General features: G+C 44.8%; 1 protein-coding gene across 2 annotated transcripts; it reads right to left on the bottom strand.

Annotated features, from left to right (window-relative positions):
• Window positions 1-280: 280 nt before the first annotated feature.
• Window positions 281-17,493, bottom strand: PTPN18 (protein tyrosine phosphatase non-receptor type 18). Of its 2 annotated transcripts, XM_079925327.1 has the most exons (15): window positions 17,227-17,493; window positions 14,993-15,101; window positions 14,629-14,705; window positions 14,454-14,549; window positions 14,301-14,339; window positions 4,401-4,469; window positions 3,601-3,663; window positions 3,237-3,379; window positions 2,783-2,849; window positions 2,628-2,705; window positions 2,446-2,535; window positions 2,094-2,182; window positions 1,213-1,421; window positions 700-774; window positions 281-474 (listed from the first exon to the last, which is right to left on the bottom strand). In XM_079925327.1, the coding sequence occupies exons 1-15, from the start codon at window positions 17,317-17,319 to the stop codon at window positions 407-409; spliced, it is 1,365 nt and encodes a 454-aa protein (XP_079781453.1). In that variant the 5' UTR covers window positions 17,320-17,493; the 3' UTR covers window positions 281-406. The 2 variants fall into 2 exon arrangements, with proteins under 2 accessions (XP_079781453.1, XP_079781454.1); XM_079925328.1 differs by lacking the exons at window positions 14,301-14,339; window positions 14,454-14,549; window positions 14,629-14,705; window positions 14,993-15,101.
• Window positions 17,494-18,045: the final 552 nt, after the last annotated feature.

Here is an 18,045-nt window from a genome sequence, read left to right on the forward strand (position 1 = left end):
TCCATCCATCTCCCTGTGTTATAAGCTGAGTGTCTGAGTGAAGGAGGCTCAGATACTGAGATGAACCAGTCCTTCAAGTGGTGAAGGGGACAGTCTCCAGAAGCGTATCTGTCCATCCTTCCCTTCACAGCCGGGAGCCCTGCCCGGACTCTTGGGGTTGAATTTATTCTTGAATATGCTCAGTGTAACCTCACCAGCCATCGTCAACCAACTACCTCCCCAAGCCTCACGCCTTGAACGTTATGATCACTGAGGCAAAGCCCCCATATTTTCCACACTGAGAAACTTTTATTTTGATTCAGCCCAGCAACCCCATTCCCAGCACGTCACAGAGTAGAGCACGGCCCTCAGCAGTCCAGGAACCCACGTGGACCAGGCACCCAACAGGCAGGCAAGGGCGCTGCACTCACACGCGGGTCCACTCGGCAGGCGGGTCCCGGGGTCCTTTAGGCCTTCCAATGCGCAGGTTGAAGCCTGGAAAAGGAAGGGCACCGTAGGGATCACGGAGAAGCTGAGGTGCAGAGAGGTAGGCAACTCGTGGAAAGTCACCCCCAAGCCTCCAGGCCCTCACGGTTTGCTGCTGACACATCCACAGGACTCCGAGGGCGTGTGTTTTCCTAACACCATCTTAAAGCCCCAAATGCCTGGGATTCAGTTAAAACTGTAGAGAGTCCCAGCGACCCAGGCTGTCTGACTTACCTAGCCCACCAGTCTGAGCTCCATCTACCACGTCCTCGTAGGCGCCAGGCCCTGCTGGGCTTTGGTCAACAGGAACTGCGGGCAGAAAACCACCTAACAGATCGGCTCAGGCCGCCCCTCGAAGTTCCGGAGAGCCACTCGGAGGCAAATACGCATCCTCCCAGGCCAGAGAAGGCAGGGTGGGGGCCGGGCGCCGGGGCCCAGCAGGAGGGTGCGTGGCCAGGGGCGTGACCAAATCGGAGACCTCCGCCCAGACTAGGTGGTCGGGCCAGAGACCGCGGTTTGGCCCGGGACGCTTCCGGGCGTGACCAGAGGACGGGCGGTTGTCCCAGAGGCGTGGCCGGGGAAGCCAGGACGTCAGCCTCCGGGGCGTGACCGGGCCGGACTCGGTGGAGGGGGGGTGGGGGTCCTCGTGGCCTCCAGACCCTCCAGACCGCAGCCACAGGGGGTCGGGAGACGGAGCAGGTCGGGGCCAGCCCTCCCCAGCCCCGCGCCCGGGCCGCGTCGACTTACCGCGGCCGGACAGCGGCCCGCGCCCGTCCTCCGCGTGCGCCTGGGGCCGCAGGGCGCGCGGCGTCACCTGGCTGTAGAGGGGCGTCTCCTCCGCGCCGCGCGCCCGCGCGCCCGCCCCTGTCCCGGTGCCCGCGGGGGCCGCGCGCTTCTGCACCACAGCGTACGTGTCGGCCATGGCGAGGCCCGGGGGCCCGGGTACCGAGATGCTCCTGCGGGTGGGGAGGAAGTGAAGCGGCGGCGCCGAGGCTGGGGAGGGAGGGGGCAGCGCGCTCGGCGCGCAAACCACCGGCTTCCTTCCCGCCCGAGGCGGCGCGCAGTTACGGAGCGAGGAGGTGGAGGTGGTAGCGTCTCTGGGGAAAGGGGTCTCGTCTCTGTGTCCCTAGCGCCCAGCAGGTTGGGTGGATGAAGGAAGGAAGGGGCCAGCCTGGCAGGTGAATGGGGCAAGATATTGGTATTGAGGATTGGTCATTTCTGTGTAGTTGTCTGTTGAATAAATGAATGAGGAAGTGACATCTAAAGAGAAGCAAGGGAGAGTCTCAAAATGGAGGGCTGGTCTCAGGGACCAAGGGCTGAAGTCTCTGCTGCACCCGACATGAGGCCTTACAGTTGGGTGGCCTCAAAAAATATCTGCTGAATTAACGAGTGGAAAAGCGAGGAGAGAACTAACATCGGGAGCTAGCCTGAGGGGCAGAGGCAATGGATCTCTGGGATTAAAGAATCATCTTGTGGAGGGTTCCCAGAGGTCAGCTGCAAGAAAGGGCCAGTGAATATTTGGTGAACTGAACGGCAAGGAAGGAGCTGGTGTTTCAAGGGTGAGGAAAGGGCCAGCCTCCAAGGACGAGAAAGTGAAAATGGAAGACTGAGGGGAGGGGGCTGGGTACCTGAGGACCCCGCCGGATGGGCGGGCTGTGGCAGGAAGGGTGTGGGAAGTCCGGAGGGAGAAGGCATCATCGTAGAGTGGGGCACAATTCTGGGGAAAGGCAGGAGGGAAAGGCATGAGGCTTCGGAGGACGCTATCCAGGCTCCTAGTGGTGCGAGGTCACTGTGGGCTCTGTGGGGGAAGCTTAAGAGGGGACAGTGATAAGGGAGCAAGGAGGAGGACAAAGGTAGATATCATAGTGCGTCAGTCCCTGCTCCCGGAGGGAGTCCAAGGGCTGGATGCTGGCGCTGGTGGTGGCCATAGACCTCTGCTCTGGGTCCTGGTCTCTGAGGATTGGAAGGGGGCCTTGGTACCTCCTTGAGGTTCTGGTAGTGAGGGCTGGCATTTTGGAGCGCTGAGAGGAACATCTGAGCCACTGTGTGGTACAGGAACCTGTACTGCTCCTGAAGGGGTGGGGGAGGGAAGAGGGGTCATCGAGAAGGAAAGACCAGAACAGGAGGGATATGTCCTTGGAACGAGGAGACCCGGCTCCCACCTCTGTCTGTATGGCTGCAGGCCGCTGCCTCCGAATCTCGAGGACCACACTGAAGAGGCTGAAGTTAGGTGGGATCATCTAGGGCAGAGAGATGGGCACTTGAGCAGGACCTCATAGGCACAGGACCCACACTGCGCTGTATGCCCTCTTCATACCTGGGTCAGAAGCAGCTGTCTCACGTAATCCAGGGTGCACAGGACACCTGTTCGCCCACAGCCCGCGCTGACAAGTGAGAATCAGAGTGAGCTTGGTCAGGGCCTGCCTGCAACCCCTTTTAAAGGGTGCATTTGGGGCTGGGGGTGAGGGCCTTAATGGAGTGTCCCCTGCATCACTTTTTGATTCCCAGAATCCCAGATTATAATTTGAAAGGAAAACCTTTCTAATTGCTTATATTTGTTGAGCATCAACTGTGTACTTACTCCCTAGCAGTCTGTGCTCAATAAATACTAACCATTTCAGCTGCAACTTGAGCAAGTGTGGCCTCAGGTTTCTTGAAACAGGCACTCAGACTGTAAGACTGGCTCCAAGCCCTGCACTATCCTCCCTGTCCCCTCTCCACCACCATCCCCTCTGTCTCACCAGACCCCCATAAAGCCCATTTTCCTAAACCTGCAGTGGACACAGAGGGGGCTGGGGCCAGATCCCTGGAGGCGCCGGGCTTCCTCCACCATGGCGAGCACGTGGTCGGGATTGCTAGGGACCCCTCTGTCTGGCCAGGACATATACTGCAGCTGGTACACAGAGCGGGATTCCTGAAACATAGGAAATGAGGGGCAAAGAATAAAAAAAGAAAGAAATGCATTTATTGAGCCCCTGTTACATGTCAGCCCTAGTTCTCTACATCCTCCGTTTAAATGCAACAGATAATAACTGAAGAGATGGGTACTATTGTTAATGCACATTTTACAGATGAGAAAACAGAGACAGGAAACAGCTCTCCCTATGTAGGAGTCTCCTCCTCCCCTTTCAGTACCTTCTGGAAGGTGACCTGAAGAGTCCTGAGCGTAATGTCTGCATTCAGCCATGTCTCCCTTGTCTGTGGATATGGGGCATGTGAGAAGAGGGCAGAGAACAAAGATCACAGGTGCCAAAAGACATATTTACAAAAAACAAAGCATTTCTGATTAAAAATCAAATACAGGGAGTTCCCTGGTGGCCTAGTGGTTAGAATTCTGGGCTTTCACTGCCATGGCCTGGGTTCAATCCCTGGTCAGGGAACTGAGATCCTGCAAGCCATGCAGCATGGCCCCCCCCAAAAAAACAAAAGAAAAATCAAATACAAACAACATATTTTTAAAAATTAATTTAGCCCGAATATCTCCCATGGCTTTTGTGAAGGAAACATTTCACAAAGGGGAGAAAGAGGAACTATGATTAAATATCCAACAAGCTCATTTACAGTGAAACAAAGAAACGTCTTTTGTTCTAAAACAAGTTTCATTGTATTTATTCAATACCAATTGTATTTATGACTTATGAGAGATTTTCCTGAGTTCTTTTGAAAGGGTAAGGGAAATAAGAATTTTAAGAACCTAACCAGGCACATGAACATTTACAGAGATAACCATGATAGTAGTTAAAATGCAAAAACAGTATATAATGAGTTCTGACTATTTGCAATGCTAATACCAGAGCGCTCCCTGCAGTGTGAGTGGGACTGTGGGAAAACTGTTCAGGCCCAGCCCAAAAGCTTTCCACTCAGAATCATCTGTGAAATCTTCCACAACATCCGAGACTTCATAAAGTGCTGTTCCCACCTCTGCCCCAGCTCACCAGAGTGATGCAGAAAAGCCCAATCTGCAGTGGCTCCTGTTCTTGGGCCCAATAACGCTCACACTTTTTCTGCAAAAGGCAAGGGGAAAAGGGCAGAGAGTGAAGAGGGGGAGTCTGCCTCAAAGTTCAGATCAACACGTGCACACCCCGCATGGGACAGCTCAGGTTGCTGGTGGAAGCACAGACAACTGAAACTTCAAAGGAGGCCAGGCAGCAGAACCTCATCAGAGTAAACACAGACAGACTCAATGGAGATGTGAGCTTCTGACTGTGCAGGAGGAAGACAGTCCAGAATATTCTACTTCTGTAAGCAACTGAAAACCTGGACAAAATATATGAGCCACTATTTTCAGACACTGGTCCACAGCCTTGCAGGACTGTGATCACTGAACAACGGGAAACACATGAGTCAAACCTTATGACCTCCCCAGCTTACTGCCAAGAGGCAGTAACCAGGCTGCAGAACCTGGAGAGTTTGATGAGCCCACTGAGTTGAGGAACCAGAGATCTTGGCTCGGGGAGGCCAAGGCAGAGGTCTTGAGAGAACAGCACTATGCAAACAAAAGCAAAGAACTCCAGAAGTCTGCATAGGGGTCCCCTTAAGTCTTTAGCTGAATAATGATCTGGGCACATATGACACGAAACCCCATGAAGCTAGGAAGGAATAACTTCCCTTGAAGGAATAATAGCTAGGGAACTATAAGATGAACGTTTCCTAGGGCTCACAGTGGGACAGAAATAATTTACATTTCCTCCAGCCACAGTGGAGAGACCTGAGTGATTAAAAGGGGCATTCAGTAGGGAACCTGAAGGATCAAACATTGAAAGTAGAAGAACTTAGTTCTAGAATAAAGGCTTCTCTAGACTCGCCCTACAAAAGCTTAGAAACAAACCTTAAAATGATCAAATATCTAAAAGTAACTTAACTGCCTTCCACAAAAAGTCTAACACTTTTTAAAGGAAGGTAAAAAATCCAAAATTTACTTTTGTAAAATTTAAAATATTGAGCATCCAATAAAAATTTACTAGACATACAAAGAAGCAAGAAAATATAACCTATACCCAGGAGAAAAAGCAGCAGAAAAAGACCCAATAGAGATGAGGAAACAAGCAGACAAAGACTTTGAAACAGCCTTTATAAATATTATAAATATGTTCAAAAATGAAAAGGGAACCACAAAAGGGATGAAAGTGAAATAAAAGATATAAAAAAGACCTAAATGGAACTTCTAGAGAGGAAAAATAAAATATATGAAATAAAAAATTCACTGTCTAAGACCCATGAAAAGATGTTCAACATCAGTAATTATTAGAGAAATGCAAATCAAAACTACAATGAGGTACCGCCTCACACTGGTCAGAATGGCCATCATGAAAATGTCTACAAATAACAAATGCTGGAGAGGGTGTGGAGAAAAGAGAACCTCCCACATTGCTGGTGGGAATGTAAATTGATGCAGCCACTATGGAAAACAGTATGGAGGTTCCTCAAAAAACTAAAAATAGAGTTACCATATGATCCAGCAATCTCACTCCTGGGCATACATCCGGACAAAGCTATAATTTGAAGAGATACATGCACCCCTGTGTTCATAGCAGCACTACTCAAAATAGCTAAGACATGGAAACAACCTAAATGTCTATCGACAGATGAATGGGTAAAGAAGATGAGGTATATATATACAATATACTCAGCCATAAAAAAGAATGAAATAATGCCATTTGCAGCAACATGGATGGACCTAGAGATTATCATACTAAGGGAAGTAAGTCAGAAAGAGAAAGACAAATACCATAGGATATCACTAAATATCTAACATATGACACAAATAAATTTATCTACAAAACAGAAACAGACTCACAGAGATACAGAACAGACTTGTAGTTGCTGTGGGCAAGGGGGTGGGGAGGGATGGACTGGAAGTTTGGGATTAGCAAATGCAAACTATTATATATAGAATGGATAAACAACAAGGTCCTACTGTATAGCACAGGGAACTGTATTCAATATCCTGTGATAAACCATAATGGAAAAGAATATGAAAAAAAATTCACTCTCTAATAGCAGATTAGACACCAGAAGATCAGTGAACACAAAGACATAGCAATAGAAACTATTCAAAATGAAAAAGAGAGAGAAAAACTGGGGAAAAAAACTAAGAGAGAGAATCAGATACCTGTGGAAATATATATCAAGTGGCCTAATGTATGTGTACCTGGAGTCCAGAAGGAGAGGAGAGGGGAGAATAGAAGCTATTTTTGAATAAACAATAGCTGGAAAATTTTCCAAATTTGATGAAACTATGAACCCACAGATCCAAGAAGGTCAATGAACCAGAGGGAGAATAATCATAAAGAAAGCCACACCAAGGTAGCTCATGATCAAATTGCTGAAAAACAATGATAAAGAAAAAAATCTTAAAAGCATCACACATAAAAAAGACACATTACATACTGAGGAATAAGGATGACAGCAGAATTTTGTTAGAAACTCTGCAAGCCAGAGATCAATGCTGTGACACCCTAAAAATGCTGAAATTAAAAAAACTTTCAGACAAAAGCTGAGAGACTTTGTCACAAGCAAAACTGCACTATGAGAAATATTATAGTAAGCTTTTCATACAAAAGGAACCAGGTGGAATACAGACCCACACAAAGGGATGAAAAGTAAAGAAAAAGGTAAATATGTAGCTAAATGTAAAAGGTATTTCTCATTTTTAACATCTTTAAAAGATAATCTAGTGAATTTTACCAAAAAAGGAGGAATTAATAGCAATCCTTCACAAACTTTTCCAAAAAATTGAAGGAACATTTGCCAACATATTTTATGAGACCAGTATTACTCTGCTACCAAAACCAGACAGATATCACAAGAAAAGAAAACTACTAAGCAGCGTCTCAAGAATATAGACAGAAGAATCCTCAACACAATATTAACAAAGGATTTTACACAGGATCAGGTGGGATTAATCCCAGGAACACATATATGAAAATCAATACATGAAGGTCAATCAATATCATATACCATAATAATAGAAAATGAAACAAAAACACATGATCAACTTAATAGATGCAGAAAAAAAATCTGAACAAAATCCAATACATTTTCATATAAAAATATGAAAGGAACTAGACATAGAAAGGAAATTCCCCATCTTGATTTAAAAAGCAAAACCAACAACAACAAAAAATATCTACCAAAACCTACAGCTAACCTAATACTTAATGGTGAAAGACTGAATGTTTTGTGCTTAAGATCAGGAACAAGACAAGAATGTTTGCACTTTTTTGTACTGGAAGTTGTAGACAGTGCAATTAGGAAAAAAGAAATGAAGGAAGGAAAGGAGGGAAGGTAGGAGGGAGGAAGCAAGAGAGAGAAAAAATAAAAGGAAAGGAAAGGAAAGAAAAGAAAAAAAAAAGATAGGGAGAGAAGGAAGAAGAAAGAAAGGAAGGGAGGTTACCCAGATTGGAAAGGAAGAAGCAAAAGTATGTCAACTTGCAGATAGCATGATATTATATATAGAAAACCCTAAAGAATGCACACACACACACACACACACACACACACACACACACTATTAGAACTAATAAGCGAGTTCGGCAAGGTTGCAGGATACAAAGTCAATATAGAAAAATCAACTGTATTTTCATATTTAAAAAACTATTATTTGCAATACCTCCCACCCACCCCCAGAATTGATAGATTCAATGAAATCCTTATCAGAATCCTAGAAGGCTTTTTGAAGATATGGGCAAGCTGATCTTAACATTAATATATAAACAATATGTTAACATTAATAAATGTGTTATGGATTCCCAAGACTGCCCTCAGGTTTGATGACTCAATAGGAGGGCTCACAGGACTCAGCATAGAGTTGTACTTGTGGCTACAATTTATCGCAATGAAAGGTTACAGGATAAAACAGCAAAGGGAGAAGGCGCACAGGGTGAAGTCTGCAGGAAACAGGGTGCCAACTTCCAAGGTTCTTCTCCCAGTGGAGTCACATAGAATGTGCTTAATTCCTCCAGAATGAGTTGTGACCACACATGTGAAATGTCCACAGGGACATTTAGGAATTCAGTGCCCAGGGTTTTTACTGGGGGACTCTATGTGGTAGGTAGGCACCTCTGACTAGCATGTGACAAAACTTCAGACTCCCAGAGGGAAAGCAGATGTTCACATAAACCTACTGTCACATAGACACGTTGTTTGTATAAACAGTTTAGGCATGGTGAGCCACTCTTATTAGAAATCCAATTTCCAGTCAAGAGCCAACCTTGCAGGAAGTTCTTTTTAAGCATAATCATTTATGCCTGATATGTTAACTCTTTTCTGCATGGCAAGTGACCCAGAATAGCCAAAACAATCTTGCAAAAAGAAGAACAAATTTGGAGGACTCACACTTCCTGATTTCAAAACTTACCACAAACCTACAATACCGAGTAGTACTGGCACAAAGATAGACATGTCGATCAATGGAATAGAATTGGAGTCCAGAAATAAACCTTTACGTGTACACTCAATTGATTTTCAACAAAGTACCAAGACCATTCAATGGGGAAGCACAGTCTTTTTAACAAATGGTGCTAGGACAACTGGGTATCTATAAACAAAAGAATGAATTTGGACCGCTGTCTTACACCATATACAAAAATTAACTCAAAATGAATCAGAGACCTAAACATAAGAGAGAAAACTATAAAACACTTAGAAGAAAACATAGGAGTAAATCTTTTTGACCTTTCGTTAGACAATGACTTGTTAGATACAACATCAAAAGCACATCAAAACAATAGATTGGAAGTCTTCAAAATTAAAAATTGTTTGTGCTTCAAAGGACACTATAAAGAAAATGAAAAGACACACCCACACAATGGAAAAAAGTATTTCTAAATCATATACTGATAAGGGACTTGTATTCAGAAGAATTCTTACAACCCAATAATAAAAAGACAAATAACCCAATTAAAAAATGGGCAAAGGACCGAAACAAATTTTCTCCAAAGAAGACATACAAATGGAAAAATAAGCACATGAAAAGATGTTTGGTAAATGTAAACCACAAATCCACCTCATTAGGCAAATGCAAACCAAAACTGCAATGAGATACCACTTCCCATCCATTAGGATGGCTAATAAAAACAAAAGTGAAAACAGAAAATAACATGTCTTGGTGAGTGTTTGGAAAAATGGAACACTTGTGCATTGCTGGTGAGAATATAAGGTGGTCCAGCCACTGTGGAAAGCAACAACAACAAAATTAAACACAGAATTGCCATATGATCCAGTAATTAATTCTACTACCCAAAAGAATTGAAAACAAGGACTCAAAACAGATACTTATGTACTAATGTTCATAGCAGCACTATCACAGTAACCAAAAGGTAGAAACAACCCAAATGTCCATCAATAGGTGAATGGATAAACAAAATGTGGTACATACATACAATGAAATGTTATTCAGCCTTAAAAAGAATGAAATTCTGATACACTCTACAACATGGATGAACCTTGAAAACCTGATAAATGAAATAAGTCAGACACAAAAGAACAAGTATTGTATGACTCCACTGATATGAGGTACCTAGAAGAGGCAAATTAATAGAGACAGAAAGTAGAATAAAGGCTACCAACAGCTGCAGGAAGGGGAAATGGGAAGAAACTGTTAAATGGATACAGAGTTTCTGTTTGGGATGATGAACAAGTTCTGGAATTGGACAGTGGTAACGGTTTGCAACACTGTGAGTGTACTTAATGTTCCCAAATTGTACACTTGAGATCATTAAAATGGCAAAATTTATGTTATGTATATTTTACCACAACTGAAAAAAAAAAAAGACCCAATGAGTACAACTTCACATCAAACAGGATAGCAAAAATGAAAAAGACAGACAATAACAAGTGTTGGTAAGAATGTGGAGAAATTGGAACCTTCATACATTGCTGGTTGAAATGTAAAATGATATAGCCACTGTGGAAAACAGTTTGGTAGTTCCTCAAAATGTTAAAAATAGAGTTTACCATATGACCCAGCAATTCCACTTCTAGGTATATATCCAAGAGAAATGAAAACATACTTCTACACAAAAACTTTCACATGAATGTTTATAGCAGCAATATTCATAATCACCAAAAAGTGGAAACAGCTCAAATTCTATGAAGTGATTAATGGATATATAAAATGTGGTAGATCCATTCAATGGAATGTTATTCAGCAATAAGAATGGGTGAAGTATTGATACATGCTACAATATACATTAGCCTTAAAACACAACCTTAGTGAAAGAAGCCAGTCATGAAAGACAACATATCATATGATTCCAGTTATAGGAAAAGTCCAGAGTGGGCAAATCTACAGAGACTAAAAATAGATTAGTAGTTGCCTAGGGTGGAGTTTGGTAGGAAATGCAGCATGACTGCTAATAGATACAAGGCTTCTTTATGGGGTGATGAAAAGGTTCTGAAATTCATTGTGGTGATGACTGTATAACTCAGGAATATATTAACAACAATTGAATTGCACACTTTAGATGGATGAATTGTATCTCAATAAAGTTGTTTTTTTTAAAGATAATCTGTAGGAAAAATAATAGCAGTGTGTTGTGTAGTATATTTTAAATTTGGGATCAAACCTAGGGCAACAATAGCTTGAAGCATGGAAAGAGAAAATTGAAATATGTTATTGTAAAGTTCTCACATTTTACATGAAATGATATAATATTATTTGAATATAGACTGTGATAAGTACACATTCCACTAAGAACACAAGCACATAATACAAAGAGGTATAACTAATAAGTGAATAATGACTGTGAAACAGAGTCATAAAAATTCGCAGTAAAAAAGAAGACAGAAAATAAGAAAGGAACAAAGAACCGATGGAACAAATAGAAAACAAATAGCAAAATCATAGATTTAGACACATTATTGGCACATTAAAGACTAAATACTCCAATTAAAGGCAGAGGTTGTCAGACTGGATAAAAAAGTAAGTACCCACAATATGCCAGCTATAACAAACACAGTTTAAAAATAAAAATGGGGAATTCCCTGGAAGTCCAGTGGTTAGGACTCTGCACTTCCATTGCAGGGGGCATGGGTTCAATCCCTGCTCAGGGAACTAAGAGGCTGCAAGCCCCGTGGTGCAGCCAAAAAAATAAATAAAATAAATAAAAATGAACACAGATAAAAAGTAAAAGAATTAAAATAGAGATATCATGCACACTCTAATCTAAAGAAGTTTAAATGGCTATATTAATATCAAAGTACACTTTAGAGAAAGGGATATTACCCTTTTCCTTTTAGAGATAAAAGGGACATTACATATTGAAAACAGGATTGATTCATCAGGAAGACATAATCCTAACTGTATAAGCACTCAATTATAGAGTTGTAAAATATCTGAAGCAAAAACTGACAGAACTGAAAGGAGAAGTAGATAAATCTAAAATCAGAGTTAGAGATTTCAACACTCCTCTTTCAGCAAATAATAGGACAAGTAGATGAAAAAAAGTAAGAATAGGGACTTCCCTGGTAGTCCAGTGGTTAAGACTCTGCCCTTCCACTGCAGGGGGCACCCTTCCAGTGCAGTGGGCACAGGTTCGGTCCCTGGTCAGGGGAACTATGATCCCACATGCCACATGGCCAAAAAGAAAAAAAAAAAGGTAAGAATAATAAGATTTGAATAATACTATTGAGAAACTTGTCCTAATTCACAGTTATAGAACAGCTGGAAGTTTCAACACTCCTCTCTTGGCAATTGATGGAACATTTAGAGAAAAGAAATCAGTAAGGATATAGAAGATACAGTAAAGATATAGAAGATATTAAAGTGTCTTTCAAAAAGACACAATCAATTTGACCTAACTGATATTTATAGAACACTCCACTCAACAAAGCAGAATACACATTCTTTTCAAGTGCACACAAAACATGTACCAAGATAGATCACATTCATGGCCACAAAACAAGTTTCAGTACATTTGAATCATATAAAGTTGTTCTTTGACCACAATGGAACTGAAAATTAATAACAGAAAGATATATGGAAAAGCCCCCAAATATTTGGAATTTAAGCACAGCCATGGTCAAATACCATTGGTCAAAGAAGAAATCACAAGGGAAAGTAGAAAATATTTTGAGCTAACTGAAAAAAAGACACTACATACCAGTTTGTGAGATGTAGCTAGAGCACTGCATAGAAAAAAATGAATGATATTAAATACTTATATGTGGGGACTTCCCTGGTGGTCCAGTGGTTAAGAATCCATTTTGCAATGCAGGGGATGCCGGTTTGATCCCTGGTCGGGGAACTAAAATCCCACATACCACAGGGCAACTAAGCCCACGTGCCGCAACTAGAGAGCCCATGTACTGCAACTAGAGAGCCCATGTGCCACAACTACAGCCCACGCACTTTGGAGCCCGTGAGCCACAGCTACAGAGCCCACATGCTCCAGAGCCCGCATGCCGCAACTACTGAGCCTGCGCACCACAACTAGAGAGAAGCTTGCGCACCGCAACTAAGAGCCCACGCACCGCAACAAAAAGATCCCCAATGCCGCAACTAAGACCCCATGCAGCCAAAAAGTAAATAAATATTTTTTAAAATACTTATATGTGAAAAAAATCACAAATCTATTATCTAAGCTTAAGGAACTAGAAAAAAAAAAGAGCAAGTTAAACCTAAACCAGAAGGAAGGAAATGATAAAGGGAAGAAATTAATGAAATAAACATTAAAAAAATAGAGAAAATGAATAAAACTCAAAGCTGCTTCTTTGAAAAAATAATAAAATTGATAAGCCTCTAGCCCAGAGATTGGCTAACTTTCTATAAATGGCCAGATAATAATAGTTTAGACTTTGTGAGCCATACAATGTACTTACCTTGCAACTACTGAACTTGGCCATTGTAGCATGAAAGCAGGTATACACACTATGTAAACAAATGAGTGTGGCTATGTTCTTATACATTTTTATTTACAAAAACAGGCAGCAGGACAGATTTAGTACAACAACTAAAGTTTGCTTGTCTTTATTCTTGCCAGACCAATGTAGGAGAGAGAGACAGACAGATGACCAACTATCAAAATTAGGAATGAAGAAGGTACATCACTACAGATTGTACAGACTCCATGATCAGCCAGCCATCCCGGGGCAGTACTTACCCCACCCCCAGCCCTGTCCATGGAGCACGCCAGGATGCAGAAACCATGTGCCTTCAATGTTGACATACATTCTTTGAGTAACTAATTTATGCTAATGGGCAAAACAAAGATCCCTGCCCTCATGGAACTTTTCTTCTTATCAGGAAGACAGAATAAACAATATACATAACACATTTGTAGATTATCTTGTATGTTAGAAGTTGGTAAGAACTGTGAAGAAAAAAATGAAAGTAGGACAAGGGAAGGAGAGTGAGAGTGCTTGGAGTTCCAAATGGGTGAGATCCAGGAAGATCTCATTGAGGAAGTAGCATTTGAGCCAAGACCTGAAGGTGGTGATGGAGCAGGCCAAGGGGAAAATGTCCCAGGCAGTGGGAACAAAGCATAGGACCCGAGGCAGAACAAAGGCCAGGGTGGTTGGAGTGGAGTGAATAAAGGGGAGAAAGGTGGAAAGAGAGATCAGAGCTGTACTGGGGAAGCCACAGTTATAGGGCCTTATGGTCTATGGTATGGAATGGGGCGGGAAGATCAGCAGGAGAGGGGTTGAGCCCCATGAATAAAAGGTAAAAGATCAACAAAAAAATTAAAGATAGTAATAGTGGGCTTAGCAGAGGTACAGTGAGGGTCACACCAAGAACTGGGCCATTGAGTCATGGCATCAGGGAAGAGCTAGCAAGATTTCTCCTGTCTCCTCTCTGCACAAGGATATGCATTCTAGGGGCTGAGGACACCTACCTGCCCATTTTCAATCTCCTGACAGGCCATCAGGATCACCTAGACAAGAGGGGTAAGGGGAAAGGGAGGAGATTTGGTTTAGGGGGTGTGGTTATCAGGGCCAAGGGAGGACCCAGAATGTTGGACACACCTCACCCCCCCCCCAAAGCTGACCTTGACCCCAAACTCCCAGATCAGGCGCCAGAAGTCTAGCAAGGTGTGAGGCAGGGGTCCTTGCGTGGCGATGTAGGCCTGGCTTCCATCTGTGCCCTGGTAAAGGCTAAGTTCACTATGGAGATCCCGCTGTCCCCTCCACCACCTCTGCCCCTTCCCTAACACCCAGCCTGACCCTGATGAAGTTGCCATTGATGTAGTCTCCATGTCCCTCTTCCTGGAGCAGGGAAAGGATCACTCGTGTCTTATCGTCTGCCAGCGGGAGAGGTGAGAAACGTGGAGTTTGTGGGTGACAGGGGCCTTGACGGCCTCCCAGATGAAAGCCAGCAGGGGACAGCATACCTAGCAGGGATCCCATCGAGGTGCACTCGCAGACTGCTGGAGAGAAATGCAGCCACAGCAAGGCCCTGGGAGGGAGAGTTCTGGGGGCCCAGTGGTGGCACGGGGATCCGGGCTAACACCTGCACTGCCTCGGGGTGCGGGCATGCAGAGCAGCACCGACTCCCTCCAGAAGGTCCCCACTCCCACCCCCAACTTACATGGCAGCACATCTTTGTAGCGGTTCTTCCTCACATTTTCTGGTCGACTGCCGGCCTCAGTGGAACACACGCTGTCTGTCTTCCAGGAGGCTGAGCGGGCCCGGATGTCCTGGTGGGAGGACAGAAAGAAGACCCGGGAGAGGGAGGAGAGAGCAAGAGAGGAGCCAGGTTAGGGTCCTGGGACACTGAGACTCTCACAGGGATACACAGCACGTGGCCTGTGAGAGGTGAGTGCAGTGCCCAGATAGCACAGGGCCTGCTAATTATGATTCCATAATAGTAGCGACTCAGAGTGCCTTCTCTGTGCCAGGCTCTGTGTGAGGGCATTGAACCACCTGCAAGGTCCCTCCAAAGTGGGTACTATTATTGACGTCCCCATCATGCCGGTGAGAAAGCTGAGGCACCACATGTTTGAGTGACTTGCTGAAAGTCCCACCCAGGAAGTGGCACAGTGAGTGAGTGAGTATTGAACTCAGACCTCTGAGCATCTACCCCCTGTACACTCAATGTGTATTTACATTGTATTGTGAACAATAATTGTAATATATTATGCATTTAAAATAACAAACATGGTGATACACAATATATAAGACAATATACAATGCATATGAATTATAATGAATAACACTACTTATGTAACTAGATACTATAGGTGCTTTACTACTGTTCCATTATTATAATTAGTGAATAGCATTACCATCATCAAGTATTCATAATCATGATGATAATAAGTAACACCTACCAAGCCCCCTGATGAGTGCAAGCCACCATTCTAAGTGTTCTTATGCCCATCAAGTCATTTACATCCTCGTGGACACACTAGTGTAGTGGGTACCACTATTAATATTTTTACTATATAGATGAGGAAACCAAGGCCTAGAGAGACCCAAAGACTCCTGTGAGTACAGGAGGCTGCCTGCAGGAGGGTGGCCTCCAGCAGCTGGCACTGCTTACTGTCCCAGACTGGACCCAGACCCGGATGGACATGATGTCATGTACTACCTGGATATTATGTTTACATTTATTATGTACATTTTCATATTGAATAAATTATATATTTTGCATTTATTATGCATTTCTTATATATGATTTTTATATTTGTGTAAATTTAGATTTATCTTAAACTTCTTTTATCTATTTATTACATATTTTATTACTTAGGAACTTCAATAACTGCTTATTTGATAAATTATAATTCTATGTTGTATTTATGTGTATTCTACTGTTTTAAGAAGTTAACTAATGTTATTGTGTAAATTATAGTTTACAATCATATTTATACATATTCACTATATATTTTCTATTTATTAATAAAATTATTTCATAAATGTTTGTTATCTATTTTTATTATACTCAACGATATATAGTCATTTATTAGATACATACATATATTTACCAAACTTATTTCTAAATTTGAGATGTCACCATATATTGTATTTGCATAGCACGTTTCCATGTTATGATATTTAAAATACCTCAGTACATGTAGATGCGATGCCTACGACGCTGCTGCGTTAGCATTCTTTACATACAGCTTGCACTACCCCATTGTAAAGTTTAGAATATTTATAACTAGTGACAAAGGCGCCTACAAAGTGAGAGCTCAAGATGTGCTAAGCGCTTTTTACCCACACCGGTTGTTTTAATCCTCAGGCCAGTTGAGTCATCAATGTCCGCATTTCACCCAAGGAGAAACTGAGGCCAGAGGGACCGGATAAAGCGCCACAGGCCACAGCGCCTATTAGAGCCGGCGTCCACACACTCGCCGCAGCGGGGCCTCTTGGTTCCTCTTTCCCCAGCCCCTTCCTCCCCAGGACCACAGGAGTGACTGCCTGGTCGCCTGGAGCGGCCGGGCGTCGCGTGTCCAGCGCAGGTGAGCGCCTGCCCTGCTCAGCAACCGGACGATTCTGGGAGCGCGGCAAGGGCGCAGGGACCCGAGGGCGTGTGCGGCCCCGCCCGACCCGGCCGTGGACATAGCCCTCTGGGACCTACTGGCAGAGGGTGAAGACAGACAGGGAGAGAGGGCGACAGAGAGAGGTGCTGGGGAGAGAAAAACAGAGAGATCTCGAGGCGAGGAGATGCCCCTGGAGGCCGAGAGAGAGACAGAGAGAGACAGAGAGAGAGACAGAGAGAGAGAGGCAAAGCGCAGCAGGGCGCACAGGAGAACAGACGTCTGGACCATCCTGGGCAAGGAGCCGAAGCGCGGCGCGCTGCCGGCCAACTCGGCCACTCACGCTGAACTCGTAGGCGAGGACCGGCCCCTCCCGGACTCCCCGTGCCTCCAGTTGCTCCAAGAAGCTCCTCGCCGCGTCCAAGCTGCAGCTCATGGCGCTGCCGGCTAGCGATGCCCAGTCCACCTGTGGCGCTCCGCGCTCCCACCTAGCGTAGACTCCGTGGGAGGCTGCCGAGGCCCCGCCTCAGATCTCGCCAGCCAATGGAAGTGCGCAGCGGCGGACAGGGCGCTCCCCTCGGCCAATGACACTCAGAGCCCGCCCCAGCCTCGCCTACAGGCTCCCGGACCGGGGCGGCTGCCTGAGCGCTTGGTTCACCCGGGGTGGGCCAGGGACGTGGATCCTGCTCTGGCTCTTCCCTTTTTTATGGCCTCCGCGTGAGCTGGCTGAGTCCGCACGGTCCCATGGCCACTTCCTCTCTCTTGGACCCGGGGTCCGCGCCCGGGCAGGGCGGATGGCTGCATGCCCTCGCCCGGCCTCCCCGGCTCTGTCTTCTGGGAGCTAGGCTGTGTCCGGATCCGAGCCGGGGTGGCGTGGCAGCTGTGAGTAAAGACGGTCGCCGAGACCGAGCTGCAACTCCTGCCTGGGGGACCCCGGGTGGGGACCATCCCGCGCTTTGCGCTTCGGCGGGGTCCGAGGGAGGTCGGGGGAGGTAGCCGCGGGGGAAAATGACACCCGGGCACCTGGGCTGTGAGAAAGACTGAATCCGTGTATTTCCTGAGGCTCCTTCTTTTTCTGGGTCGGGCTAGGATGAACTGGGGGCGCCAGCATCCAGTCCTAATTTGAGGATTTCAACCCGCATAAACCTTCTGGGAAACTGAG

This window comes from Stenella coeruleoalba, assembly GCF_951394435.1.
Source record: "Stenella coeruleoalba genome assembly, chromosome: 6".
NCBI lineage: Eukaryota > Metazoa > Chordata > Mammalia > Artiodactyla > Delphinidae > Stenella > Stenella coeruleoalba.

Bases quoted from the DNA above. Each gene is read 5' to 3' on its own strand.
- PTPN18 (XM_079925327.1), bottom strand. From the start codon at position 17,319: ATGAGCTGCAGCTTGGACGCGGCGAGGAGCTTCTTGGAGCAACTGGAG. The intron at 2,706-2,782 runs GTATGAAGAGGG...TCTCTGCCCTAG, and splicing joins GACAGCTGCTTCTGACCCAG to ATGATCCCACCTAACTTCAG. The intron at 475-699 runs GTAAGTCAGACA...TTCCTTTTCCAG, and splicing joins AGCTCAGACTGGTGGGCTAG to GCTTCAACCTGCGCATTGGA.